This window comes from Agelaius phoeniceus, chromosome 1, assembly GCF_051311805.1.
Source record: "Agelaius phoeniceus isolate bAgePho1 chromosome 1, bAgePho1.hap1, whole genome shotgun sequence".
NCBI classification, from domain to species: Eukaryota; Metazoa; Chordata; class Aves; order Passeriformes; family Icteridae; genus Agelaius; species Agelaius phoeniceus.
The window spans coordinates 36,418,017-36,445,970 of record NC_135265.1 but is presented as its reverse complement, the minus strand read 5'-3'; the positions used below and the strand labels follow the sequence as shown (position 1 = coordinate 36,445,970).

The 27,954-nt window shown below is 37.4% G+C and overlaps 1 protein-coding gene across 3 annotated transcripts in view; it reads left to right on the top strand.

Annotated features, from left to right (window-relative positions):
- The window catches only part of RFTN1 (raftlin, lipid raft linker 1), a 96,003-nt gene that overhangs the window by 28,034 nt on the left and 40,015 nt on the right, over positions 1–27,954 (top strand). For 2 of the 3 annotated variants that reach the window (XM_054647513.2, XM_077176490.1), the window contains exons 3-4: positions 12,420–12,606; positions 22,651–22,759. In XM_054647513.2, the coding sequence (XP_054503488.2) occupies positions 12,420–12,606; positions 22,651–22,759 (296 nt within the window). Of the gene's footprint in view, positions 1–12,177; positions 12,300–12,419; positions 12,607–22,650; positions 22,760–27,954 lie in introns of those variants that run through there. The other variant, XM_077176493.1, reaches the window with a different exon arrangement.

Genomic DNA, 27,954 nt, shown 5'->3' with positions numbered 1-27,954 from the left:
GATCTTGCTTTTGTAGACACAGACTCTTCACATGAAATTCAGATACCCTGACAGAGGTATTCTTACAATTAGCAGTGGTGCAAATATATTCTCATTATCAATACTTGAAAAAAAAGTAAATTAAAGTGTGGGGCAGGAGAGCTGAGAGGAATAGTAAATACTGTAGAATATTTTCCATTTGGTTTTTCATTGATATTTTCCATTTGTTTTTTCATTGCAGTTCCCCAAGCAGGCCTAGCAATTGGAAAATAAGCCAGATCTAATTTGCTTGTATTCCTTTTTAAAATTTGGTGTTTTCCTGGAAATTTTCATGGAGGTAAATAGCTCAGCATTGACTGTTTATAATCCAACAGGCTGTTGTGTTCTGAGTCTTGTGTCCACGGAAGTGTTCATCTTAAAATTACTGCGGGATAATGTGTTTTTAAAAAATCCAAATGCATTATAAGCTCTTTCCTCTGAAATTAATTTACCTGCCCCTGAATATCTCCTCTTTATACTGAATTAATACTTATTTAATCATGTAGCATTCTCTTACCCAACTTTCTTTTCAAAAATGACTAAACCTGGGGCCAAAATCTAATTGAGAGTATATCTTCAAGTAACACAAGTAACACTGCTTGCTTGGTTATACAACCTGTGTTACATTTCTGGCTGCTTTAATATTTATTTAATTTTACCAGTAAAGCTGAAAACAATTTAACAGACATCTGTGAAAAATCACAGCATTTTCTAAATAGGGGATTTTGATTTAATAGAGACCAAAAGAATAGTGAGAAGTTACACTATATGTTATCTTGCAAATGAAAAACATGTATCATTTGGAAGTGTCTTCTCTTTATCTAAAATATATAATATTTCAAGCTAGGAAAAAGATAGAAAGATGAAAGTCACTATGATGCTTAATCTAATTTAAAATATTAAGTGCTTTGTATCTTTGACTGCCTTTTGAAGAAAAGGAGTATCATTGATACAGTAAGAAATGAGAACATCTGAAACAAGGTTATATATGAACTTTAGAGACAGGATTAGGAAAAATCCCTTTCTAGATTTTAAAAAAACCAAGCCAACTTGGCACACAGTATCATTCTAAATAAGATTTTATAAGAAAGTCTAAAACATCTCTTGGAACAGAAGGGGAGAATGCATGTGAAGCACTGGCGATGTAAAATGACAAGAAACAGAAACCAGCAGGTAATATTTGAATAAAGCCTTCAAGCATTTCTTAAGCTGTCTGTCCTTTTCTGTATATATAATGCAAAGTGTTATGTATAAAATATATACAGGCATGACCTGCCAAGAGGATTTTGGTTTCCCTGGAGACTATCAGTTCTCAGTTGCAGGGGTTGGCTTGGGGAATAAAATCTATCTTGATAGATCCTAACCTTTCTTCCTGAGGTTATTGGATATGTCGGTAAATTTAAATCTTCGTGTTGAAGGCTGAATTTATAAAATTCAAATTTTTAAAATATTCTCTCCAGATTCCAGCTTTTTCTCCTGGCATATATTTATTGTATGAAGCAATTACCTTGTTTTTTGGGGGAAAAAAAGAAAACCTTGATGGTAATACTTTGGTGGAATACTTAGTTTTACCTTCTTTGGCTGTGCCAAGTCATTGATTTTAATCACAGTTATCAGTGTATCATGAAAAATGTGCATGAGATCATAGCAAGTGTATTCAGCCACAGTTACTACTTAGTTGACTTACTTCTCCTCCCTTTTCCTCAAATGTTTGAAATCCTCTTGTCATTTTTCAGTTTGGAAACTAGGCTTCAGTCAGATTTGTAGTTTATAACTACCTTGTGAGTATGAAAAGAAATCCCATGTAATGAATGCAAGCTACTTCTCCACAATCTCTGCTTGGTTAAAATTGAAAACAGTAATCTCAACGTTGTTCTCAGTTGGTTTGGATGGAAATACATGGATAGTTATATGTACCTTTCTGCTTTTGACCTCCTTAAAGAATCAGCACATGCAGCATTTTATTGACAATAGGATATAGTGATTTGGAAAGCTAAGAAATGCTAAAAATTCCATTTCAGAGGAGATTTTTCTCATCCAGCAAAGTATACCATAAAATGAATAAATTCTGCATAATTTGAAACTTAATAAAGTAGACAATTTTGTACTCATCTGAGGATATTATCTATGCTTTTTACAGTTTTTTTTCTTACTTCAATGCTGTTTTCTTACTGCTTGCTTTTTTGTAAAATTTGCAAAGGAACCAGTGTTACTTTATTATATTCTGCAGTTCTAAAATCCGAAATGAAAATTTGCCAGAAATATGGAAAGAACATTGAAGTGAAGCATAAAACAGAGAGGAGAAAAAGGAAAGGAAAAGGAGGGGTTATGACAGGGGGAAAAGACAGAATACATTTTAAAGAGTATGGGGGAGAATGAAGGTTAGGTAGACTGCAGAGTTAGCTGTGAAACTTGCCAGTATTCATTATTATTGCTGCTAAGAAAAATCACAGGTGCATTTGTTAGAGAGGGGTCAAAGCAAAAAAGATGCATCAGCCCTCCAGCTTTTACTATGCCACCAACTTGTAAGATATCAGAAGATCTCTTCAGTGAGTTGTACTATCTTTTGGTCATTGGGTAGCCCCCCTTTCCCTCCTTTTAAAGTATTTGATAACTGGCTGCTTGCTGTGAGACATGACTTGCTGCACTGCTGGTGGAAGTGATGGGATGTCCTGTTTCACTACTGCTTAAGCTGTTAAAGAGAACAGCAGTCAGTGTTAGACTTTGGCAGCTGAAGTATTGCCATCAACGGATTCATTTTGTGTCTCAACCAGATTTAGGAGAGGGAACCAGTCTTTGGGGGGCTGTGGGGGGGATGGGAATACATGTGAATCAGCATTCTGGTTCTTCCTGTAATTCAGAATTAAACCTTTCTCTCCTCTGTAGTTCAGTGTAATTCTCATCTTTAGGAACTTATGCAGATAACAAGTCTGTATGGATAAAATGTAACTTTGAACACCTCCTGTGTTTTGTTGGACATAATTGGCATTTCCTTGGTTTTGTGATATGTAAATCGCCTGCCTTTGTTGTCTCTGTGTTTGGTCTGGATCAATTTAGGAAGTAGAACCAAGGAGGAGGGAATGGCAAATAGAAAAGATAGCATTTTGAAGAGCTATTCAAGTGCAGAAGGGATAGGATTTCCTAGGTTTATTTCTGTGCGCGTTTAAAGGAGAAGTCCCTCCCCTTTTCCACCGTCTTTAATTTTTCTTTTTGCACAGTCATTAACCCTTTTAACCTCTAGTAGGTGGTCTTCTGTTTGCTCATTTTATATAATTCTGCCCACAGGCTAATGGGTATAAGCTGTGAGTTGTTTAAGAAGTGCTTGTTAATTTTTTTAGGTTGCTAAACTTCTGTTTAGTCATTGTTTTTAACTTAGTGGAGGAGATAGCCTGGGTATTTCCTTTTTTTTCTGAAACACCAGAAGTTAAGCCATCCTATGCATAACCACATCATTGTGGCAAACATACCCTGTTCTTAGGATACTTATCTTATACTTGAAAGACACAGAAATGAAACTTTGACTGGGCAACAAGCAAGGTAACTCACAGATGAAATGAGATTCGACAACACAATTGATCAGATAAGTTCATGTAGTCTCATTGCATCTGTGAGTTATCTTAGTACTTTGTCAGTTTGGCTAATGCATGTATCTACTGTTTACTAAAGGAAAGAAAAACATGTTGTGTATATCTGTGTGTACCTTCATACATGTATATGTACATTTCTGTGTATTTACATGCTTTCTAAAGGTGTATATGCAGTTTCACAGTCTTTCTGTGGATTTTCTTCCCTCTACCACTTTAAGATACAGTGCTTTGCTTTTGAATATCTTTAACTTCCATTATTACACTTTCACTAAAAGTAAATACTAGGAGCTTATTGAACAGACACCTTCATTTATGAAGCACTGATTGCTCTTGCATATTCATCCTTACTTTCTTTTATGGGGACATTTATTGTATTTGTCTTCAAGATTGAAAGAAAAACCACTGAGAATGTCATTTAGCATAACTGAAAAATCCATGAGTTATATTAACATCCAGTATCTTGCCTCTGTTAACAGTCTGAGGAGTAGTGCACCAATACTATCTATCTTCTCTTTGAAATTAAGGAACCTATGTATGCACCTCATGGAAGTTCAAGCTCTGTTCAAAAGGAAGAGAGACTGTAGTACAGCTTGTATAGTTGTTGCTCCAAAAGCTTGAGCTATTAGCTCATTGAATTCTAGAATTAGTGTGTTTCAGGTAATTCAAACCATGTTATAGTGTCACAAGTACCATATATTTTCTGCTAGGTGAGTTATACTGCTTTAACATCGGTTTGGTAGGTTTTAGTTGAGAAACAATTACTGGGAACTCATCACAAGACTTGCTAGAAATGTATTTACTGTTTTATGTTCTTTAAGTTACATTACTGGTAGGTTTGTCTTTATTTTCATTAGAAGTACTTTGATAGCTTTGTGTTGGTAGCAAGAAATTATTTGTGGGTTGAATGAGGGAAGAATAATTACAGTTAAGTGAGAGTAGCATGGTTGCATTGTTCTGGCCTACAAACAATTTGTGCTGCATGAAAGAGAGTTCCTTAGTGTTTGTAACAAAAATGAAAAATTTGCAATAAATGGCTTAATATTTTTGTGTGTGTGTGAGATTGACACTGAATGGAAATAGCCTTCTCTCAGGATGAATCTGTAAGTGTTTTGAGAATATTCAAGTACCAGTTTGCTGTCTTCCCTCCAGAGTAGTAAATTGGCCTTAGCAAGCCTGAATAGTTGGAAAGGATCATGATCTGGATTCCTTCAGCTGTTTCAAACTAACTGCTGAATAAGTCAGTGAAAAGTGCCTTAAAAACTTTCTTATTTATAGTACAGAGAGGGAGGGGATCTTTTCCAGTCTGTTCTGCATTATAAGAAAAAAGCCAACACTTCACAATAGGTTGTTACCCTGCACCTTCCTTCATTTAGATTCTGATGATCCCCAGCTCTCTGAGAGGTGCTGTGGTACCATTCAGCCCTCAGGGACTGCACAGAGAAACCCAGGGACTTTGGCAAACCAAAAGATGGCCTGACAGGATGGTCCTCCATTTAGCAGTCAGTGTTCAGCTTACCCAAACCAGCTGCTCCTAGTGACTGGTTTGTTTGTGTATCCTAGTTGTTGTGACTGTGCACCTTCTGTCAATGCAGTTCTACCCCTTCCATCAGGAAATCACAATTACAGTAATGCAGGTAATTCCAAAATTTCAGGTGGAGTGGAAATTCATAGAAACACTGAAAACAATGTGCTTATTTAACCACTCTGATCTTGTAAAACATGAATACATTACTTTTATTTCTGAACATTATCCAAATTAAAACCTTTGCTGCAGTTGATGTGTTCTTACTAAATGTTTTAAGGTAGGTGAAACTGCATCTTCTCAGGGTAAACTTTTTAATTAAATTTCTTTGGCTGGTCCTAATGCAGTGTTTTGCTCTTCTAGAAGTTAGTCTGCTGTAGATTTGATTTCTTTAAATTAGATTAAAATTGCTGGAAAGAAATTGATATTGAATTAAGGAACAGCAATCCTCATACTAAATAGAAGAAGCATGCTTGCCTTGCAATTCTACAAACGATCGGGGCTGTTACAAACAGTCATAAATGTGCTCATGAAAACATGTGTGAAAACATGGAAGACTTTCTGGACTTGAGTGCACTCCTACGTGTTCTTTGTAGTGCAGAAAAGAGATTTGGGTGCTTTGGAAGCACAGCAGCACAAAAATCATGCTGAGTAGGGAGGTGCATGGAGGTAGTGAGTAGGAGTGGCAAAGTATGTAGTGTGCCTTAACGTTTGCTTCTTTATAGCTCACAGGCTCATCCCTGCTCAGGGGCAACTATCTGGCTTTGAGCCCTCAGTGGGGGAGGGAGAGCTGCACTGAGGTCACCCCTGTGGCCCTTCTGTCAGGAACTTCCCTTTTCTGAGGAGGGCTCCATGGACCCTGGGCTCCCCTAGGGAGGAGACAGGCGGACATCATTCTTTCTGTGAGTGACCTGAAGCGTCTGTAGTTTGGTGGAAGGACCTGCAAGATTTGTGATGCTGGACAGAGGAGGTACAGGAGGAGCATGAGTGGGTGCATAGTTCACTGGCCTTGAGCAGGAATTGCTCACAGGAATGGCCATGGATTGGGAAACAGTCTCATCCTGCACTTCATAAAACAGTTGGACCTGTATTGAAGGGTCTGAGCCTGATAATACATGTTAGGCCTGGTCATACATACATGGAGTGCAAGTTTGTGCATGACAACAGGGTAAATGGTGCAGGTGACACCCCTGAGGGATGTGGTGCCATTCAGAGGGACCCTGGACAAGCTAAAGGAGTTGGCCCGTGTGAACCTCATGAGGTTAAAGGAGCCAAGTGCCAAGTCCCACACTTGGGTCAGTGCCACCCTGAGTACCAGCACGAGCTGGGGTGAAGGAATCGAGAGCAGCCTGCTGAGAAAGGCCTAGGGATATGGTGGTGGATGAAAAACTGGACATGACCTAGCAGTGTGTGTTCAAAGCATCCAAAGCAGAGTGGCCAGCAGGTCAAGGGAAGGGATTCTGCCCCTCTGCTGTACTCTGGTGAGACCCAAGCAGCAGTGCTGCATCCAGCTCTGGGGCCCCAGCACGGGAAAGACATGGACCTGGTGAAGCAGGTCCAGATGAGGTTCACAAAGCTGATCACAGGGCTGGAGTACCTCTCCTATGAGGAAAGACTGAGACAATTGAGCTTGTTCAGCCTGGAGGAGAGAAGGCCCCTGAGTGACTTTATTGTGGTCTTTCAGTACTTAAATAGGAGGCTTACAAGAAAGATGGAGACAAACTTTTTGATAGGGTGTGTTGCAGTAGGAGGAGGAGTGATGGTTTTAAGCTAAAAAGATAGATTTAGATTGTACTTAAGGAAGACAATTTTTACAGTGAGGATGGTGAACACTGGAATAGATTTTCCAGAGAGGTGGCAGATGCCCCAACCCTGGAAACATTTAGGGTCAGGTTGGATGGGACTCTGAGCAACTTGATCTAGTAGAACAGGTCCATAGGCCTTAAAGATCCAGATGATCTTTAAAGAGCCTTCAACCCAAACCCATTCAGTGATTTTATGAAATAGGAGTAATATGGATGCAGCTACAAGGTAACTGAGTTGCTACATCACTTAATAGTGGGATCACTTGCCAATCTGCCTTTGTTTCAGACACCATGATGTGTCACACCTTGAGCAAAGTGTTTTCTTCTGTACCTGGTATGGGCAGAGAATGTGTACAATCTATGTACACTCAGATTTGATCTTTGATTGTTTTAATGCAAAGGCAGAGGGACTGGAACTAGATGATCTTTCAAGTCCCTTCCAACCCAAACTATTTTGTGATTCTATGAAAAAGACTTATTTAATGTTCCATAATAAATTGAGGAACATTTAAAATGCAGATGAACATGAAAACTTTAAAAGGTAACAAGGAGTAGTTAAAAGGAGTCTCCATTATTTTTGTGGAACATTTTCACCTGTAATGTGAACTGTCATTAAGGGCTCCATCCACCTTTAGCAGCTGTGACTGAAATAAGAGCATAAAGGCTTAATCAGAAAAACATGTTGAAAAATGAAGACCAAAAAATGCCCAACACTTAATTGTTGGGGTAAGCAAATTAAGCTAATGTTACAGGGTAGTAGATAGACAGGATAATAGAAATTTAAAGTAGAACTTTATGCTTGCTCTTTTAAATAAAATATTAAGGATAGGTGCCAAGAAACCAAGACCCAAATTTGACCTCAGATTTGACCATTTCAGTAAAGAGAAATTAAATAAATGCCATTTTGGCATTTAACGTTTCAGCTTTTCTGGGGCATAGCTATCATTCACATATAATAGGAAATTAAAAAGTAATAAAGTTCATTTTATCTTTGTCTTAAATGTAAGTGTCAGGAAGAGGAAGTTGCTGTTTATCAAATAGAATAGAGTTAAAATCACGTAATTCTGTTGAGTATATATATTATATAAAGATGTCATGTACTTGATGATGGGTGTCATTAAGCATGGGCTAATAGGTAAATTGAGGGATTATTTATAAGACATACTATACCTTTCTTACTTTGCAGTGTTGGTTTACAGCATCTCAAAGGTAGCCAAATTATTGTTTTAATACACAAAAATCAAAGTACTTTTTATGGACGGTTGTTGTAAGTCTCTTAGTATTTGATCAGGAGGTATCTCCCTCATTAGTGTGAACTATAGCACAGTTGTCAGAGGTCACATGAGATGCTTCAGTTTGGAGCCAGTCAATGGCTGTATGTTCTCGGTGGTAGAAGCCCTGGATGATCCACTGGGAGGGAAAGAGGAGCTCCTTAACACAGGAAGAAGTCCTCTTCAAAATCTGTCTTCCCAGTCTTGTTTCTCAGCCTGCTCTTAGTCCCTCAGGATTCTGGTAATAGACTGTGCCTCCTTTCTCTTTTTCCCATAAATTGCTTTTTGGAGCTACAGAAATGACCACTTTCAAATACACATGAAAACCTGTAGATTTTTATGGAAATTCTCTCCTCTTATTGGTTTCTCTGTGGTAAGATCAAGGTAAGTGAGAATATCTGGTCAGGTTTTTCCATTAGCAGCAAAGAATGCACAAGTCCCTAGACCCAGGAAAGTCACCTTACAGATATCAGTTGTATAACACAAACTTTCTTTCTTTTTGAAGAGTCTGTAAAGTTGTAATTTTTTGTACGTATCAGGCAACAAACTAATTTGTCTGGTAATCCAGTCCAAAAGCAGCAAGTGCCACTATTTCCACCTTCAACTTTAACCTAAGTGAAGAATTTGGCTTCTTTCATTTACAAGTTTCTTACACACTCATCTAGATGATAAACAAAGGAATCTTCTGAGGCCTTATTGAAAAATACAACAATAAACGTGCAAATATGGACCAGAACCTAAAACTTAGAGCCAACTGCAGTTCAAGAGCAAAAAAGAGGCTGATAAAAGAAGTCAGCATTATGTTTTGGCAAAATAAAGGCTTATAAATACTGGTGTTATACAAGTTTTTATTTGGTTTTCCATTTGTTCTTTTACCGTACACAGGTCCCTGTTGTACACAATTTTAGTCTTCGTTTTGCTTCCAAAATGATATAGTTAGAATTCTCTTTAACAACTAAACCAAGCATTTTAATATATTTTACTGGAAATTGGGTAAGGCTTTCTGAAAATGCTAGCATTTTTCTAAGGTAAAGTAAGGAAACACTAGATTGACAACTGATTTGATAAATTAGATGTTTCCAAGTAGGCCAAACTTACAGGTATGCACTGTAGAGGAATTAGCTGAAGAAATAATTGAAATTTTATAATTTAAGATTGGAGACTGTTGAAGAATGAATACAACTCTAGCAAAATGTGATGTCCTTTTTTAACCTACACTGAAAGAGTTTTGTGAGATTGTTAACTCAACTTAATGCCCAGAAAGATACTGGAAAAAATGTTTTATGAAATACCCAGAGGATGATGTGTAGCAGGGATTTCTGGGGAGGAATCTGCACAACTCAAACCAGTTGGAGAGTAACAAGAAGGCACAGCACAGGTCTGTAGATCCAGAAAACTCATAGACCTTGTGGGCATCAGTTGTGTAACAGGAACTTGTCTTTCTGCTGTGAAGGATCTCTAGTCTGAGGAGAAATTAGCAATAGTTCAGTGTCAAACAAAAAAGATGTATTAGCTGTAAGGCTTAAGATTGTTCTGGTCAGAGTCTGTTAAAATTAATAGTTTCCATTAACTATTGCAGCAATGACTGCTGAATATATTTATTATAGTTTGCCAGTCTGAGAAGTGCTGTTCATACTGTGAGAGTCAGAATCCAGAATGGCCCTTGAGAACTAAAAGGAAAAATCCTAAAATTCACAAAGAACAGGAAAACTGGCCACTGTTAGTTATGGGGAGAAGAATTTCCTTTGTTTTTTTTCCCCTGGGATGATGTAAACTGACATAAGATGTATTAAGTGTTAGAGTTTTCCATTCTACAGAGCAGTGGTGAGGCTTGTGCTGGATCATTGTGGTCAAAATTAGGTACTATACTTGAAGAAAAATGTGGACCAGTTGAAGAGAATCAGGAGAGAACATCAAAAGTTACTTAGAAATGCAGAAGACAGGAGAACAGGAGCATTGAAAGGACTGAGTTTATACAGTATAAAGAGAGCAAGATTAAAGCATGAATGGTGTTAGGAGTTATGAAATGCTGTTGCAGAAAAGGAATACTCAAGTAGAGAAGTAGCAATCATGAATTTAAGAGAGGGAAATTTAGGCCACGTGCTAGGAAGGGGTTTTAAGTAGGAAGAATAGAGAAGTGCTGAAAAATGACTTAGGGGGCTTGTGGAATTTCCATTACTAAAGGTTTTTAAAAATAGATGAGAAAAACGGAGAAACAACTAAACTAGAACTGATCCTGCCTCTAGGTAGTAGGATGAGCTAGCTGAATGATCCCACCCATCTCTATTTTCTATTATGTTTCTTTTTTAATCAAGTTACATCCCAAGACTCCAATTACATTCCACACTTTTTCCTCATGTTTAGCTTTTAGGAGGAAGCAGCCAGTCTCCCATGTTAATGACTAGACTTTTTACCAATCTTACTCAAGCTATCCTCAGAAGAATCCTGATGCTACATACTTACTCCAGTTTTTGTAGGGGATGGTTAAAAATTGGAGCACTCTGACCAGAATTAACAGTGCTGAGTAGTGTTTAGTCATTCCATTATTTTATCCAAATAAACCCCTCATTTAGAAATTAATTACTTGCAGTGTAGTCAAAAATACTTGGAGTCTCTGAGTACAAGAGGAAAAATGGAATTCTCTAAAATCTGTTTCCCTATTTTTATCCCCAGTAGGCTCCAGTAAGTAATTGTTTGGTTTATTATTTATTATGCATTATTCATTGTGCCATATCTTTTTATGATTCTGAAGTGATTTGTATGCTGTTGTAGAAGGTAGAGCCCTATTGTCTGTCAATGTGCATGTTGCTTGGATCTCATTTTATTTGTTAAAATAATAAAAAATTCTACATCTTAAACTCCTGGTCAAAAAGTTCCATTATTCCCTTCTGGAATGTGGTCTTATATGAGGAAAAAACATACCAAGCACATCTATTCTATTATTATTTAAATTATTCCTTGGTATTATTTGGTTTGAATATTTATTAGTTTTTTGATAACCCCTTAAATTATTCATAAAGGCTAGCCATACGGTTTGATGGAAGAAGCAGTACAATGAAACCTTATTTTGCATTGCCTGCTTATTTCATACAAACTATTCTCCAGTGCTTTTTTTTTTAGCAAAGGCTTGCAAGGTGCTGGGAGCATTTGCTGCGTTTCTTTCAGCATCTCCTCCCTCCTGGTTTCAGTGGGAGGGAAGAGCACCCAGGACCTCACCACTCTGTATGCCCTGGTGTGGTTTAGATGACATAATAAATATCCTCCAAGCGAGATGGAAATGAAGAGGCAAAGGTCAGGAAAGAGAGATGTCGTTTCCCATAAAATAAGAAAAGTGTATGAGGAATTACTGATGTAGAGAAGAAGAGAATAAAAGATTGTTTTAGATGATTTATGGGATTTTCTTTTGAATCCCACAAGACTCCAAAGAAATAAGGGCAGTTGCTATACTGACTGAAATATCCATGTGTATGTCAAGTGTCTGACAGGAGTCAGCAACAAATACTTGACAGGATGGCATAAAACCTTGCAGTAAGCAGATTGGGGAAGGATTATTTTCATATACTGTGTCTCATCCTCACCTCTAATATGTATAGGTTTGCTTAAATCCTGAGGTATAAGATTTAGTGTTTATTCTAAAAGGTTTCTCATTGCTATAGGGATGCATCATTCAACGTTCCTATTATCAATATACCTACAAAAGTCTCTTCAGACATTTTGGCAGATACTTGGTCTCATCAGCATGTTGCATCAGTGATCTCTTAGTCTGATTTTGTGTAGATTGATGCTTCTTTTTATAGCTTTTGAATTTGACATGTTCTGCCTTCATTGACTCTTCTCTCTTGTTTTGTGTTTTTGACTCATGGCTCACTCTTCTTTACTTGCATTACTATGACAACTACTAAAACCTAGAATATCTTTTGACCAACTGCCTTGTTTTTATTAAATTCTTCGACTTATCTCTGCCAGACTGTGTGGTGGATTTGGCATTTTAATGTATCTGATTTCTTGCTTAATTGTGTGAGTCTCTTTTGTAATACAAGTACTTCGCCAAGACAGCCTGCTTAAAATATGAAATACAAAATGGGTCTCAGGAAAGGTCAGTTTTGGTGTTAATATTGTAGATCTGTATGAGGCTTACTTGACTCTGAAGAGCCTGGATTTTAAAATACATGATAGTCCAGTGTCGGATTACTGACCAATTTCTTTTTGTTTCCAGCTGAGCTGCCAGGATCATCTGCAATCAAGCTCTCCTCCTTGTATGATCTTCCAGCTCAGCTGGAAGAATTGTACCAGCAGGGCTTTGTCTTGGCTGCTGTCCACCCTTTTGTGCAACCAACTGATGAAAAAGAGAAAACTCCCCAGGAACAAATCTTCAGGGCTGTGCTTATCAAGAAAACAGAAAGGTAAAGCACTTCCAGTGAACTGGGATAAAAATAGACAATGTGATTTCCTGCTGAGTTTTGACCTACATCAGGAAATTATAGCAGAGTTTACTGTGCAAGACTTGATTTTTTTTTTTGTGGGCTTGAATAGGCTTAACATGTTCTTCATGTTTACAATTTGTCTGCAGTTTGGCAGGCGACTTGGAGAATAACAAGTTGAAATATGCTCTGTATTTTGGGATGTGTTGTCATGAGAGGCAAACAAACAAGCCCTATGCATGACAGTTTGTGAGGATGGTCTTGTTGGTACCCTTTAAAAATTTATTAGATTAAATTATGACAGGAGAATTGTTTGCTTAGAAAAGACATATTTTGTGTTTAGACGGTTACAGTTAATGCAACTAATTTGAGAACTGTAGTACTAACACATACTTCTTAAATTTATGCGTAGACTTTAGGCCCTTCTTTCCTCTAAACAGTACAAGTTTTAGTCAGTGCAAACTCCATAAATAAAAAGACTTCTTTCCTGCTTTGTGCACTTATTAAAATGTTTTAAGAATATTTTACATAAAGTCTGAATATGATAAAGAAACAGGAATTCTGTTCTTTTATTATTTAATATGATTTCCAAAAAAAAATCTATAGGATGTGCTGTTAAATAGCCCAGAAGAAAATTAAAATGTGGATATTTGTAAACATATGATTTTTGGTTAATGATTTAAAACCTGATTTAATATTGTCTGACCACTCCCAATTCTGCAGCTACCTATATTGTTGCAGCCATTCTCTTCAGTTTCCTACATCAGCTGCATTCCCCAGTCCAGCCCTTCTAACCATGACCAATTCTGAAGGCTGGCAGATAATTAAACCTCCATCTGGCAATCCTAGTCCCTCTCTTTGTGCTGATGCTTGAAGAAAAGGACATAGCTGGTTTATACTCCTATTTAAAAAGCAAACCATTCACCATTCAATTTGCTTCAGTTGATAGAGGCTATGGACAGAGTTGAAATTCAGCCTCTGACCTAAGGAAAAAGTTCTGCATTTTGTTAGCAAGTGTATGTAAGTGTTAGGTGTCACAGGAAATTTGAGCTTCTAAAATAACTCTTATTTTGCCTTGACTTGATTTTAGTTTTATTAATACAGAACTTCATGCTGGCTTGCCTGTTATTATTATTTAAATGGCTTCCAGTTTTATGGTTAAAGCATAGAATGTTTGGCTGAACAGTGGACTTGTTGAGTGAAGGTGGGCTGAGATTGCGTGGTTTTGGGGCCTTGTCTTCCCTGCCTACACATGCTTCGAGCAATGGAAGTGTTTACATGCATGAAAGTAATGTTAAGTAAGTCCTTAAGGACTTCTGTTGGTTAGGGGACTTGAGGGCTCAGCATCTTCTAGGTCTGAGCTCTGAAGGCGGGCCAGGAAAGAGCAGATTCCTTCTCAGTGATGTGGTCCTCAAGCCTGAGTGCTCAGTGTCACTGCTCTCACGCTGTGTCCAGTAGTTCACATCTGTGCAGAGTGATTGTGGAAGAGTACAAAATCTTAATTGCCTGCTCACTCACTTGGGTGCCAGTGTCACAGGCTTTAGACAGCTGTAAATGACTGTACAAAACTGAAGACAGTAGAGAGTCTTGAGCCAATTATATTTCTTTTTACAGTCACAGTCCATTTCTCTGCATTTTCTTATCTGTCATTTTTGACTGCCTAGGTGAAGCAGGAAAAAAACAAGTACCAGAAAGGGAAATTACATCAGTTTAATGTTTCATGTAGCTTAAATGTTCCTGAGTTTGGCTGAGAGTATGGAAGCAGCTTCTCCCATAGTGTGTGGGTGCAACAAGTATTTGCATTGCCAAGTGTGATAAGGAGAAGTGGGTGTTGCACAGATTTCGGATAACTATGGCCTGCATAGAGACCACCTGTATCTGAACTCCATGTTCATGTCATTCCACAAACAGCTGGGAACTAAAAATATGTAACAGTATGAAGAAAAAAGACATACTGTAATTGTTTTAATTAACCTTTCTCATTACACTGCTGATAATGATGAAATTGTATTTTTCCCCCTGAGGACTGTCAGGTGTCTTGTCATCTCAAGGCAGTCTCTGTATATCACAGTTAAATCATGGGTAGAAATTAGGTCTGCTTAGGCTAAGATCAGATGAATGTTTATTTCTGTCATAAGATTTTAGGAGTAAAAGTAGTCCAGCCACAGTTGTAGGATCACTGGTAACATCATTTATGCTGTGGAGTACAAATCTGTCCCTTTGGTGGTATGTTGTTCATGGAGAGCCAAGAGTTATAAAAACCACTGTACCTTGGTGTGGAGCCCATCCTTGGGGGCCTGGGCACTTCCTGCAGAACGCCTGAGGCTGCAGCTCTTTTCTCACTCCTGGTGTTTCATCCCAGGTGGCTCCAACACTGCACTTCATCTGTCTGTTGTCTAGCAGATACAGAGTGTGTTTTCCACCTTCCTTTTTTTGTTCTCTGAATGGAACAGAAATGAAATTGTTGTATTAGTGCCTACAGTAATGCCAATTCCGTCTATACAGAGACAGAACTGACTGCTTGAATTAGTATTTAGTCTAAGTGTTGCACCTTTCTGTGTCAGTTTTATGGTTTAAAATTAATACTGTTGATTTGTGCTTTGAGAACTTAGTTTTATAGCTCTGCCTCCCTAAAGGTAGGAAGAGGCTATGCCAGCTGCAGCAGATGATGGGTATCAGGAACATCATGCTGCTGCTGTCAGTGAGATTTGCAGTGCCTGAATTTGTTCAACAATAAAATGGAAAAGGTAGTGCTGAGGCATGTTGTACATTAGAATTCATGGAAATTACCTGTTAGTGTTATTTTATCCTATTTTGCCATTGTCATGTAGTGTGAAAATATTCCTAGTGAATTTGCAATGGCATTGTACATTAAGGTGACTTTTAAAGTCACTTTGATAGCTTTCTGTTTAATCTGGTATCACTGGCTTTGTTATCTTGGCTATGTAATCATTTGTGGTAAATATGGAAATAGGAGTCATTCCTGCTGTAGGACATTTGAAGAAACACATCCCTATCATATATGGAAGTTGTACATGTTGAAAATCAATGATTTTCCACCAAAAGTGTTTAGGAAAATATGGAATTAAGGGACAGATTTTTTTAAAAATCAACAATGCAATTGTTTGCAGTGCAAAAGGCATCACGTTCAATAAAGTAAGTGAAATAAATGTAGGGGTGTTTAACTCTTCAGAGGCACTGGGCATGAAGGAAGTTACCAAGTTGCTAAAAAACTTTGCCATTGCTGTCATAAATTTAATATAATAAATTTAAATATTTCTGTAGCATCTAATGGCATGGTGTACACTAAGCAGTTGATTGGAAAGTGGTTTGAAAGTCATGGAATATAGTCAGATAAAAGAACAATAAATTCAACGCTCATGAATATTTTATTTCCCCCTCTAAATTTCAGTGGACTTAACTAAAAGGCAGTTGTCTGTTCTATTGTCTGTGCTGAGTTCTGAGATATGTGGGTTTCTTAAGGAAGAAATCTTGAAGAATCCTATATCAGTTGTGTGAAGAAAATTCTTTGAGCCCAAGTTTTTGTAGATTTTTTTTCTGAATTTAGGGAAGGCCCCAAGAGTGGAGCGCAGGTGTGGCCTGCTGTTCACACTCCTGCTTGAGAAGAGTAGTTCACACTGATTTACACTTACAGTCTCAGGAAAGGGAATAAAAGCTGGTACCTGAAAAGTGTGAATGTGTGACAGTGGGTCTTTGCTGATGGAAGGAATGGGGGAAGGTCCATGTGTTTGGGAGGTTCTGGCTAAACAAGATGAGGAGAGTAACACATTCTTACATTCCCCCAGGAGCAGAAATCAGTAGTTCTTTGTGTCTGCAATAACCTTTTTCTCCTTGACCTTTTATTTCCACACTCACTGGCTTTTTTCTTTAACAATCTCTGTGCAGGTATTTTGGGTGCATTCTTATTTTGGACAGCTTGTGGCTGTGGCAGGTTATCTATTTCCTGCAGAGAAATTGCTAAGTCAGCCCCTGAACAAAATTACAACAAAACCATAGCACAAAGCAGCTTTAACTTGTTCCCAGCAACCTGTAGCGTGATACCCCTGTCTGATATCTTAAAGTTTCAAAATTCAGTGTCAGTTAAAATGTTTTGATGTCCAAGTGCTCAGCACTGGCAAGCAACCTCCATTCCCTTTTACCAGGAAAGGTACAGGGTTTGGGGCTCATAAACTGTCTGCTTATAATAGTTTTGACATGTCTGCAGATGCTTTATTTCACCATGATAGAGAAGCAGGGGATATAAATGGTATTCCAAAGAATTTCTCTCCATTGTTCCAGCTGTGTCTAAGGATGTACCATCTACAGGTTTTACCTTCAGTCAGTAAAGCAACCAACAGGGAAACATTGCTCTGCAGAAGTAGACTAAGTTTAATTTAATCATAATTTTTTAGAGTTTCTAAATGTTCTAAATTTCTGTTCTGACCTCAAACAGCTTTGCAGCTGTTTTCCCTTTCTGCAAAATAATGAGGTGTCAAGTGTTGTAGAGATTCATTTGATGAGATTATTCTAATTCTATTTCTGTAATTCCTGTGTCTGTTAGTCCTGACAAATTCAAACTATCATCAGTTGGATAACAACAACTCTATTTATCTGCAAAGGAATATGACAGACTGAGTTCAAAAGTTTAATAGTAAACAAAGATTTTTTACAGTTTCCTGATTTTGCTGGTATTTCTCTTTGGTGTTTTCACTTTGGTGAAAGTAGGTACTTTGCATAGATACAATATATTTTATTTTGAATAAAAATGTGTGTGTGTGTGTCTATTTGGTTTTCATGTAGGATTTAAGCTTGAAGATGAGAAATGTCTGAATTTACCTTCATGAGCATTAGGGATCAAACAGGTTTGTGTGCTAATGTAGTCTGTGTTGTTGCTCTCAGCAGGCTGATTTCAACTTAATGAAAAGATAATATTTATTCCATGCCCAAGAGTCAACAGATATCTTCCTTTAGCTCAAAGGACAATGGTTTGAGTTTTGAAGGCTTGTTATCTGTTACAAGTTCAAAGAAATACATATTTCCTCACAATAACTTCTAACAATGACCTGAAATAAATGTCCTTTCATCTGTATTCTGAAATTTATAAACACTGCACATTAAAGATGCCTGTGTATCAATACATGCCCAAACTTTTCTCAAGAAACTTTATATACTGTCATTTAAAAAAGTTTATAAATTTTACTAACAAATAATACTTATTCCAGTGATAAGATTTCCTATAGTAAAGAAAACGTTTAGGTAATAACATTAAAACAGTGTCACATGGGTTAGACTTGGCTCTTAGCATGCAGTATACCTGCTTCTATTTTTATAAAAAATGGTGTGGTTTTTGGCTGGGCATCATAAAACCTGTGGATTTTTAGTTGTTGGGTTCTTGGTTTTCAGATACTCTAATTTTGCTGGAAATTTAACCTGAAATTGTAGAGATACCATGTCAATCACTTTGGTGTGGTTTTATTATTTTTGTAATGTAGACCCGTTAGTTATGAATGTACAGTTCTATTTGAATGGTAGAGCTATTCTTGTGTAGTGGAAAATCTCAAAACTCTGCTCACATTCTTAGCATCATCTTAATGAGATAGTAATTTTAGAGCATCTCTGCAGTTTTACAAGTGTGTTTTGGCATGCTGAGCTCATGGGCATAGGGAACTTCAGGAAGATTAGGACCAAATGTTGGCTTCCTCAGTTCCTTCTTGTATCTGAAAAGGACTGGAAATCCAGTCTGTAAGGGACACCAAGTTGTCAGCTTTAATAGTTACTGTGTAAGTTACTGGTTTTCCACAGCTGGTTATGGTTTTTCTACCATGAAATGGTGCTTAACAGCAAACAGCTGTGCAGGAAATGACAACCTAGTGAAACAACCATTGTAACATATTTTTGGCCAGTGAACTTCCAATTATAAGTTAAAATCTTATTTATTCAATGTATAATCTTCTTGTTTAGTGGCACTAGAAACCCTGTTTAGGATTCAGGATGACATTTTTTGGAAGTCTGTGGTCCTGAGCCCTTTCCATATTGGTAAAATTTGGCAATGTTTGCGCCACCAGGCCTGTGAATGCTGACCCTCTGCTCAGCATCAGGTAGACTGAAATTCCACCTCAACTCTTTGCCACCCTATGATTAAGGTTGTCCATGGTGAGTTTACCTTCAGTGGCAGAAGAGCCCTTCTCCTTGTTAATGATAAACAACGTATAACAAAAAAAAAAAAAGAAAACCCAGGGTGTGTAAGTTGCAATGAAATTTTCTGGCAATCTCCAGGGCTAACCAGTGGTTGTTCTGTCCTGGGGTGGGAGGCAGGAGACTGCTCTTCCTCACTGCAGGGGAAATGCTGGTGTTGTTCACACTGTCCCTTGTGTTCCCTCTCAGGCATCCCAAAACATGTTACAGTGAGTACAGGGTGTTGTAGTGAGTCTGGATGTAGCAGCTTCTCCAGTTCATCCTGCCTTCCAGGAAGGGCACAGCATTAGTGTATCCAGGTGTGCTGCTTTCAGGGCTGGACCTTTTTTAATTAACCCAGCGATTTTTTTAATCAGAGGAATAAAGGTAATACAAAACACCCAAATGTTTGCAGGAGTGAAGGGAGGAAGATTCAGTTTTCCAACGAAGGAGAAGGAAATGAAGAACTTGATGACTGTGCATCCAGAAGAAAAGGAAGATCTTCAGAACTGCTGGAGCTTCCATATTTTTTTGACTAAACTGATCTCAGCATTTCTCTTTTCTCCTTTTTGTTGAGAAATATTTTATGATGGGAAAGTGAAAATCAACTTTACATAAACCACTGCTTTAATTTTAAAGTATTTTATATGTTGGACTCCCAGTAACATCCTGTGCTATAAAACTGGTAAGAGACTCCTGGGTATGGATTATTGGGTTATTTCTCACGATTGATATCAGTCCTTTTTCAGAAGAGAGCAGAGGAATGCAAGTGCACAAAACTGTGCTTTTTGGACTTTTTCTCTTGCTTCTGGGATCTTGATAGATGTACATTTTGTGGGGGTCCTATTTCATAGTTTCTAATGAAAGTGGTCCTAAAAGTAGTCCCATTAAATTAATAAAACTAAAACTTTATTAGTAACTGTTAATACAGAATTATTAACAGTTATAGCTGTTTTATTTTTTATAGCTGTATTTATTACAGTTAACCTGTACCTATAATTCTCTACTTCTCTATGGCTATACTAATAATATTCAAAGAGTTTTATGAGAGACTTTTATGATATTTATGGCATACTTTGTGATACACGTATGAAATGCACTGTTTATTGCATAGAGACTGGAAACAATTCCTTGCCCACGTAGCTTTGCTTGGAATATTGTTTTTGTGGTCTGTGACATCCACAGGTATTTATTATTTTCACATGAAATGGTATGGATCTTGTTCTGTTTGTTTGTTTTTGACAGAATAACAGGCTTTTAAAGCTTTCCTAAACAGATGAAAACTACCAGTATAAACAAAGACTTGCTTTTAACATATATAGACATAATTTACTTGAGAGCATGGAAAAATACTTATTGGAAATACAGAGTCCTTCTATTGGAAGATTTTAACTAAGGATTTTATGGCATTTAGTAGGATCTGTTAAGTGTGTTCTGTAAAATCATGTTCATAACAAAGTGCAATCATATTTGATGCCATTTCTTTCATGAGTCCTAGTGGAGAGGCAGCCCCCAAAGTGTTAGAGAAGGAATTGTCTCCAATTAAATATTTCCAAGCAGCAAGTATATTTTATAGTTAAGTGCTTCTTAAAGGAGTTAAACAGGACATTTTAAGCAGCTGCAGTAATAATCACTGTATTTTTTATGGATATAATCTGTATTTCAGATAACTCTTAGTCCTTTCAAAGCGGTTGGAAGCAGGTCCTCAAAAAATTGCACAAAATCAGAGCTCAGGGAGCTGTTCAGGGGGAGGAGAGGAATTAGGAGAGAATGGTTCAAGGCCAGCTTCTCTCTTCCTTATACCAGTCTATAAACTTTACCAATACAGGTTGAAACAGATTTATTTTTTCAGGTAGACAGGGGATTTAAACTTTAAAATGCAGTCTATCTCATTCTTTCAGAGGAATTAGAATAGTGAATTTTCATGTGGGTCACAGCAGTGCCAGAGTTATGAACAGCCTTTGCCAAATGGGTGGGCACATAAAATAGCATGACACATACTTAATTTCCTGGATTTGATATCTTGACTTTGAATTAGTCATATTCAGACTAAAAAAAAAAATAGTAGGTCTGGTTGCAAGTACAGTAGCAGGGAGGATTTCTAAAGTTTATTTTTATGTTCTTGAGTTCATCTGTGGCAGAAAATATGCACAGGATGGATTTTCTTATCTAGGACCTTAGAACAGCAAAAATGATTGTCTGCAGTACACGTGTTGTCCCTCTCAAAATGATTTTTTATTTTCTTGACAAAGTTGTTCTTGCTCTTAAGTTAATTGGTGTGTGTCTGTTGCAGAGGAGTTGTTCTGGAATACTGTTAGTCCCCCAATAATGACCTCTGTAAATTTTATAAAGACGTTTGGATAATTTTCATAAACACTTTAACTTTTATTTTAACACTTTGGTAAAATTTTTGTCCACAATGAAGTAGAGAATGGAACTGCAGGTTGTAAGAAGAAACTAGAAAAGAGGGAAAAAACAAATAGGGAAGGGTCTTCAGTGTTACCAAACAATGCACAGTCTGCTACCACCTGTTCAGGTATAAGTGAGAACAGAGGAATGAGGTGAGAGTGTAGCCTGTGTGAAAGTGGGAGGATCAAATGTAGCAGAAGTCTGCAGTATTGCCTAGGAAACACTGGCAGTTTGCAGTCAGCAGCCCACGCACCGCATGGCTCCAGGGAACTGCAAGTGTCTCGGGAAAGCCCCTGGGACCATCTGGAGCTGAAGCTTTGTGTCACACAGTCCCAGTCCCCAGAACAGGCCTTTTGCACAGGCTTGCTTTTGCAAGCATGGCAAGCCTGCCAAGCCCCTGTTTTGCTGTTTTGCTGCTTCCTCAGCACTCCCAGTTCAAACTTCTGTACCTTTCTTTCTGTCTTCTAGGTAGCCAGGCATCAAGCTGCTGCTGGCCAGGATTAGTTCTTCACTTAGAACTAGATCTTTTGATTCTCTGGGAAATGTTAGATAACTGCTTTGTTACTAATCCAAAGAATGACAAGCTTGCTTTTATTTTTAATGTTTTTCCATGTGTTCTTCTGAAAAACTGAGAAAGCGAGTGATTGTCTAGACATCCTCTATTGATCAGGTGTATCAGTTTCCTTTCATGGGAGGCAGGAGGAGATGAAAACTGCCTTCAGTAGCACTGCCTGCAGACTGTTTCTGAAGATCATTCAGTATAACTTCCAAAAAGTCCCTTGGCATATTTTGACCAATACCTTATTTCCACAGTGCTCATTTGTTCAGCAAATGCATATGGCAGATGCCATTTGCTTTGAATTATTTTAGGAGTTAGTTAGTCTCTTCTGAAAGACAAGGGGACTTCAGGCACTGCTTTACATTTCCCAAAAGCGAAACAAAAGGTAAGACTGAAGGTTAAGCTATTTTGATTAGCCCCTGATTTTAGATGTTGTCTTGGAATAGTTCTAGATAAGGAGAAGGGGTTTCTTTTAATTGCTGTCTGAAATGCATCTTATATCAGCTGCCCTGTGGGGCTTAGAGCATCTGTCAGACCATTGCATTGGAACCTTTTTGTGTATCCTGAGTTATTTATATCACCCGTGCAGCTCCTTGATGTTGGCTGTAGATGCCAGGCTGCCAAAGTGTTTCTTGGATAGAAAAAGAGATCTGGAAGTCCCTGAAGCATCCCACCATTGGTGTGATCTGCTCCCCTAGCATGTGGGTCACATACTGTAGCTGCCACTTGTCAGAACTGTATTGAGCTCAGTGGGGGGAATGTTTTGTCTGAACCAAAGTTTTGTCTGAAGTTTGGCTCTCGAGGAGAAACACTTATAAATGGGATATCTGGGTATCCAGCCGTAACAACAGAAATTGATTCTTCTTTTCTGTCTACCTCTTTAGGTCTTCAAAAGGTGACATCAATAGTGAAGGATATGTGTTGGAGGTAGAATGCTGCTCCTCTTTAAACCACCTTTCAGAGAAAAAGGAGATGCCTGATTTTATTAAGAAAGTGAGTAAAAAGAAAAGGGGGAGGACCCCCCAGAACACAGTATGCTTTTATTTGCACTATAATTACTGTTTCTAGTTCTGTCAGCTTGGCAGTAGGGATATGTATCACTTGGACCACCTGAAATACTGTACTAGAATTTGCTGTTTTGTAATTTAAAGTATCTGAACAGCAGTTATACTTCTTGAGAGAAAGAAGTTTGATCCTATTATTGTTAAAAAATTATTTGTAGTGTCACAGGAGAATGACCTCCAACAGATGATATCAATGTAGAAGATGGTTCTACAATATACATTTTATGTTGAAACAATATATATAGTTTCTGTTTTAGTGTCCAGATATCCTATTGGATAGTACTTTACCTAAAAGGCCTTTTACCCCCAGAATATTTAATTTTGTTTCAGTATCACATGGTGTTTGATAGAGCTGGTACTGGTAACCTAAATACTTTTGTGAAACAGAAGACTGTTGCTTTCAATTAAGTATTAAATACATACTAGGGAATTTGAAGAGAACACTGCAATTCTTTATCTATTGCCTTCTTTTTAAAATTATTTTTGACACTATAATATTCTGCCAGACTGGAAATTAGCAGGTTATGTCCATTTTAGTGAAAACAGATTCGCATTGTGCTTGTTTTAAATTCTGGAACATCTGTTGTGTCTTGTTGCATGTTATATAAACTAGCATTGAATAGTGTATTTATTTAGCCACAGGGTGTGAGTAGGATGCTCCCCTAGCTTTAGTCCATTTGCAGTGATAATAGTTAAGAAAATTTTAAGAATAAACTACAGCACAGGCGTTATGAGCTTGATGGGGACTCAGCTTGACAGACTGCGCTGATCTTCAATCTTCCATTTTTACTGTGAATTGTAGGAACTGGATTAAAAATAATGCAGCTGTAACTGTCTGATACTTAAATATATATAGATTTTGGTATCAGAACAAGCTGAAGTTTTCTGAACATATAATAGCATTCAAAAATGTGAACCCAAATTTTGTTTCAGGTCGAACTATGTCATTACACTACTATTCTGATGTTATCTTGGATTATTTCAATATATTCATACTGAGGAAAAACTGGTGTAGTTATTGTGTACCAGTTCCAACATGTTTGATTTTGTTCTTCAGTTCTTTGAGTCAGAGTAGAAAAATAGGCATAACTGTCACAACTGGTAGCAAAATTGTGCATCATTGAAACAGAAAATGTCTTTGCATTTGTAACTTCAGAAAGAGTATGGATAACATGAAAACAAAATGACAATCCAGGAGTCATCTTATTTCCATAAATATCCAATTCTGAGACTCTTTAGAATGCTTTTCTAGACATGGAAATGTTTCTGTTGATAGAAGCCATTTGATTATGGGGTTATGAAGATCCCTTTTTGAAAGATAATAATTTAAATTTTAATAGCTAGAATGTATATTTACAGTTTCTCTGTAGGTTGAGTATGTCGCTCATCCTCAGATGTTATTTGATGTAGAGAAATTTGAAGTTCTTTGAAGTTGTTGCTGTCAAGTGCATGCTGTGTCACTGTATCTGATTATGCACATTGTGAAAGTCTCAACACTTTTATGTAAATCTAACTCAGGAAACAAGACTTGTTTGGGAGTAGGAATTAATTGTCATATTAACTAATTTGTCTGAGCAACAAAAATAACCATTGCTTTTAAGGGCATATAAACCAGATATAAATCATGTTTACAAACAAAATAAATGGAAAAATAAAGGATGTTCTTCAAACAAAGTAGTAACAAAAAGCTGTTAGAGAAGGCATTTCCTTTCTTTAAAAAATGAACAGCCTTATAATTCTTCTCAAACTGTAGAATACAATTGAAGTTAATAGAATGTTTTAATTGAATAGAGAAATCCTTTATCTTTTCATAAGCTGTTCATAACAGAGCCTTTTAACAGTTTTAGTATCTTAGTGTATTGCCAATTACTGTATTAAAAAAAACCCAAACCAAATAGAATAGCCATATTTTCAAAATAGAATGAGAAGTCAAAATTTTCTCCCTGAGCTTACTAAAAAAATTCCTATACACCAAGAAAATTAATTTTATTAATTTTATTGTGCACTGCTGAGCAAGTATGACTTACCTTAAGTTTGAACACAGATGCAATTTTAATAAGTTTTCTGGATTGACTTCTTGTTGCATTGAAATTGTACTTAATATTGAATATTAACTGCTTCCTTCTGCAAACACAATAATATTTTACAATAGGTAATATGTGCTTTTCTTCTATAACTATATAATGTATAACAAGGAGGTTATTTCACCTGGAGAATGCTTCTTGCTCACCAAAACAAAGTGCCTCAGTACAATGTTGACTATAAAACATTTAGGAAATGCCATAGAAGACTCTCTGGTCAAACCTTTGTTCTGTTGCTGAGATCTTTCTGTGCTGCTGGACTTTATTCCAGTTCTCCACTCTCTCCGCTGCTTTTCTGCCACAGTTTCTGGCTATGGCAAGACAGGGAACATTTAAATATTGGGGACATGATGTTGCATAAAATACACTCTTCCTATACTTCAAAATCATGTCAACATCACCAGAGTGTGCTTGTTCCTTGGATATCAATGTGGATCTAGAGTGACTTAACCTGTCCTAAAGAGCTCAAACAGTCCCATGGTGTCTTTGATACATAATTTGTGGGCATGAAAGAAGTAACTAAACTGTTGTGTATATATTGTACTGCTGTATTGGTATTAACACTCCTGTCTTTTGCTCTCAGGCTAAACACAGATTAAAGATTTGCTCACCTGCTTTTTAATAAGCAAAGCTAACTTTTGAACTTTGATCACTGGGGCTCAGATCATTCTGAAATTGTTGAAAGTAGAGGTGTTACTTCTAAGATACCATATTTTGTAATATTTAGACTTATGTCTCATGTCAAATAGGGTAGCCTTTAATTTCTTCCTTAGTTGCTTTTTGTTTCTGTGTATCCTGTTACGATTTCTACATCTGAGAGTGTTCTCTGGAGTCTATGGAGACAAGTAAGGGAAGGAGGAGCTAGGCTGACGTCCCAAGTAAAGATTTATTTTGGACAGACAATCATATATGAATGCCAAATATATTTCTCATGACCTCTGTTTTCTGTATCAATCTGATACATGTCTAGAATCTACAATCTGGTACACATCTAGAACTGTAACAGGCAGAAAATTTTACTCTTATGTTCACATTTTTGCCATGATGGTGACAGGTTAAGAAATGGAGGATTCTTTCTGTACCATGTCTCCCAGTTTTAACTTCTTAAAATTTAGGAAGCACACTTTTGGATCCTTGGTTATCTCCTTAATAATGCACCATCAGAGGGAATTCTTGCACGGTATCTTTTTTTCAGTGTGACACCATTGCAGGATTCACACTTCTTGTCCCTGTGGAAGTAGGAAGCATGATAAGCACAGAAGAGCATGGTTTAAAAATGGTGCAGCTTAACTGAAATCCAAATGCAGGCATCTTCCATGTTTTTTGCTATACATGAATCTCTCCCTGCTAGTTTGTTTTTACTTGCTTTAGAAATGAGTCTAATTTCTTCCAGCAAACCTAAGGCAGTACAGATGAGTAATTGATTCTGCATTTTCAGAAGTGGACTGGTTCCACTTGTAACAGGACTGCCATTGAAACACCTTGATGATGCTTATTGTGCCATGGTATCTGCTGGATGGGACAGTGTGTGTCAAATCTGCTTTTTGCTGTTCCCTCTCTTGTGTCTTGGTCAAGTTCAGTGAGTACAAATCATTACCACTGGCTCCAAAGCTGCCAGTAACGTGTCACTCCCTTAACTGATCCTCAGAACAGGTTCTGTAGTCCAAAGCACCCCACAAATAATCTTGACTCCTGCAGATACAGTGGCTTTGCTGGTAAGTTTCTTGACATTTATTTTATTGCCTAGTAATAGCATTGCTGGGCCATGGAAGCGATGGTACCTCTCAGACATAAGTGAATGGGACTCCAAGGAGGAATCTGCCAAGAGAATACATTGCAGGGATGCTGCCACCCATGTACTTGATCTAGAGTTGGCCTCTGAAAGTGTGACCCCCAGCTCTCTCTGTTACAAAGGCAAGTTGAGCAGAGAATTGCACTATTTGGGAAGAAAGGCTGTACAACACTAACACTTGTGTGAAGAACTCTCATCCTGCATTGCTGAAAGGATCTACTGTATTTTAGCCCTCTAGACAGTTTTATGGAAAAGTAAATGTTACCAGGAGTAAAACTGGCATGAGGTATGCCATGAAAATGTTTCAAGTGTTAGTTTGTGCTCTGGAAATTAATATGCATTGCTAAACTGTAGTTGAATTCAGTGTGCTTCTGAGGGGCAAGACCTTCTTGGAGCAGTTTGATCCCCCTGCTGTTATCTGCCCTCTCTTCCTTGGAGGGAGCCTCAGGCAGGAGACTGGCTTAATGGCTGGATAAGGAACTGCTACACCTCCTGAAAAACTACAGGTCACTCTCACTGCACGTTTCTCTACTTTGGTGACTTAATTAAAATATCGACATCCTTCTTTTCTGCTCTTTTGATTTTTTTCCCTTCCATTGATCCATAGCTGTTTTGGAGTTTTCAGAATTCTGCTGTCTTAGTTCATGTGCATTGTTTTCTGGAGAGTCATCAGTGTTACAGTTCTAATTGGTGAAGAATTTCTGTGTTAGTGTTGCTCTTAAGAGACGGGTTAATTCTCCATCTTCTTTTAAGTTGCAAGATAGAAGCAGGCTTGAGGTATTTAGGAGGACCTTGGTTTCTCTTCTAAAATAACAGCTAAATACCTATGGAAATTTCCAAGAGCTTTTAAAATCTTTTCCATAAATGCTTCTAGTCAGGGGAGTGATTCACTTATTTTCTACATATTTACTCACATCAGAATGAAAATTTGTTTTGTGTGATCAAAACAAGGGGCTTCACATATCTGTATTTTGCATGAAAGCAATATGAAATGATTCTGAACTCTCAGCTTCTGAGTTTTTCAACTCTCTTCAGCATCTAATTAGGAAATGGCAAGAGGATGTGGAAGATGAGAAACATATCAATGTCTCCCTAATAATATGTATTTATATTATTTTTTTTTTTTTGGTTAACAGCATGACAAAGAACTGAGAAGACAAAGCTCTGCAATTTCCTAGAAAATAACTAATGTAAACATTATTGATATTATAATTTTTTTACTGATAATAATAATAAGAATAATAAAAATTC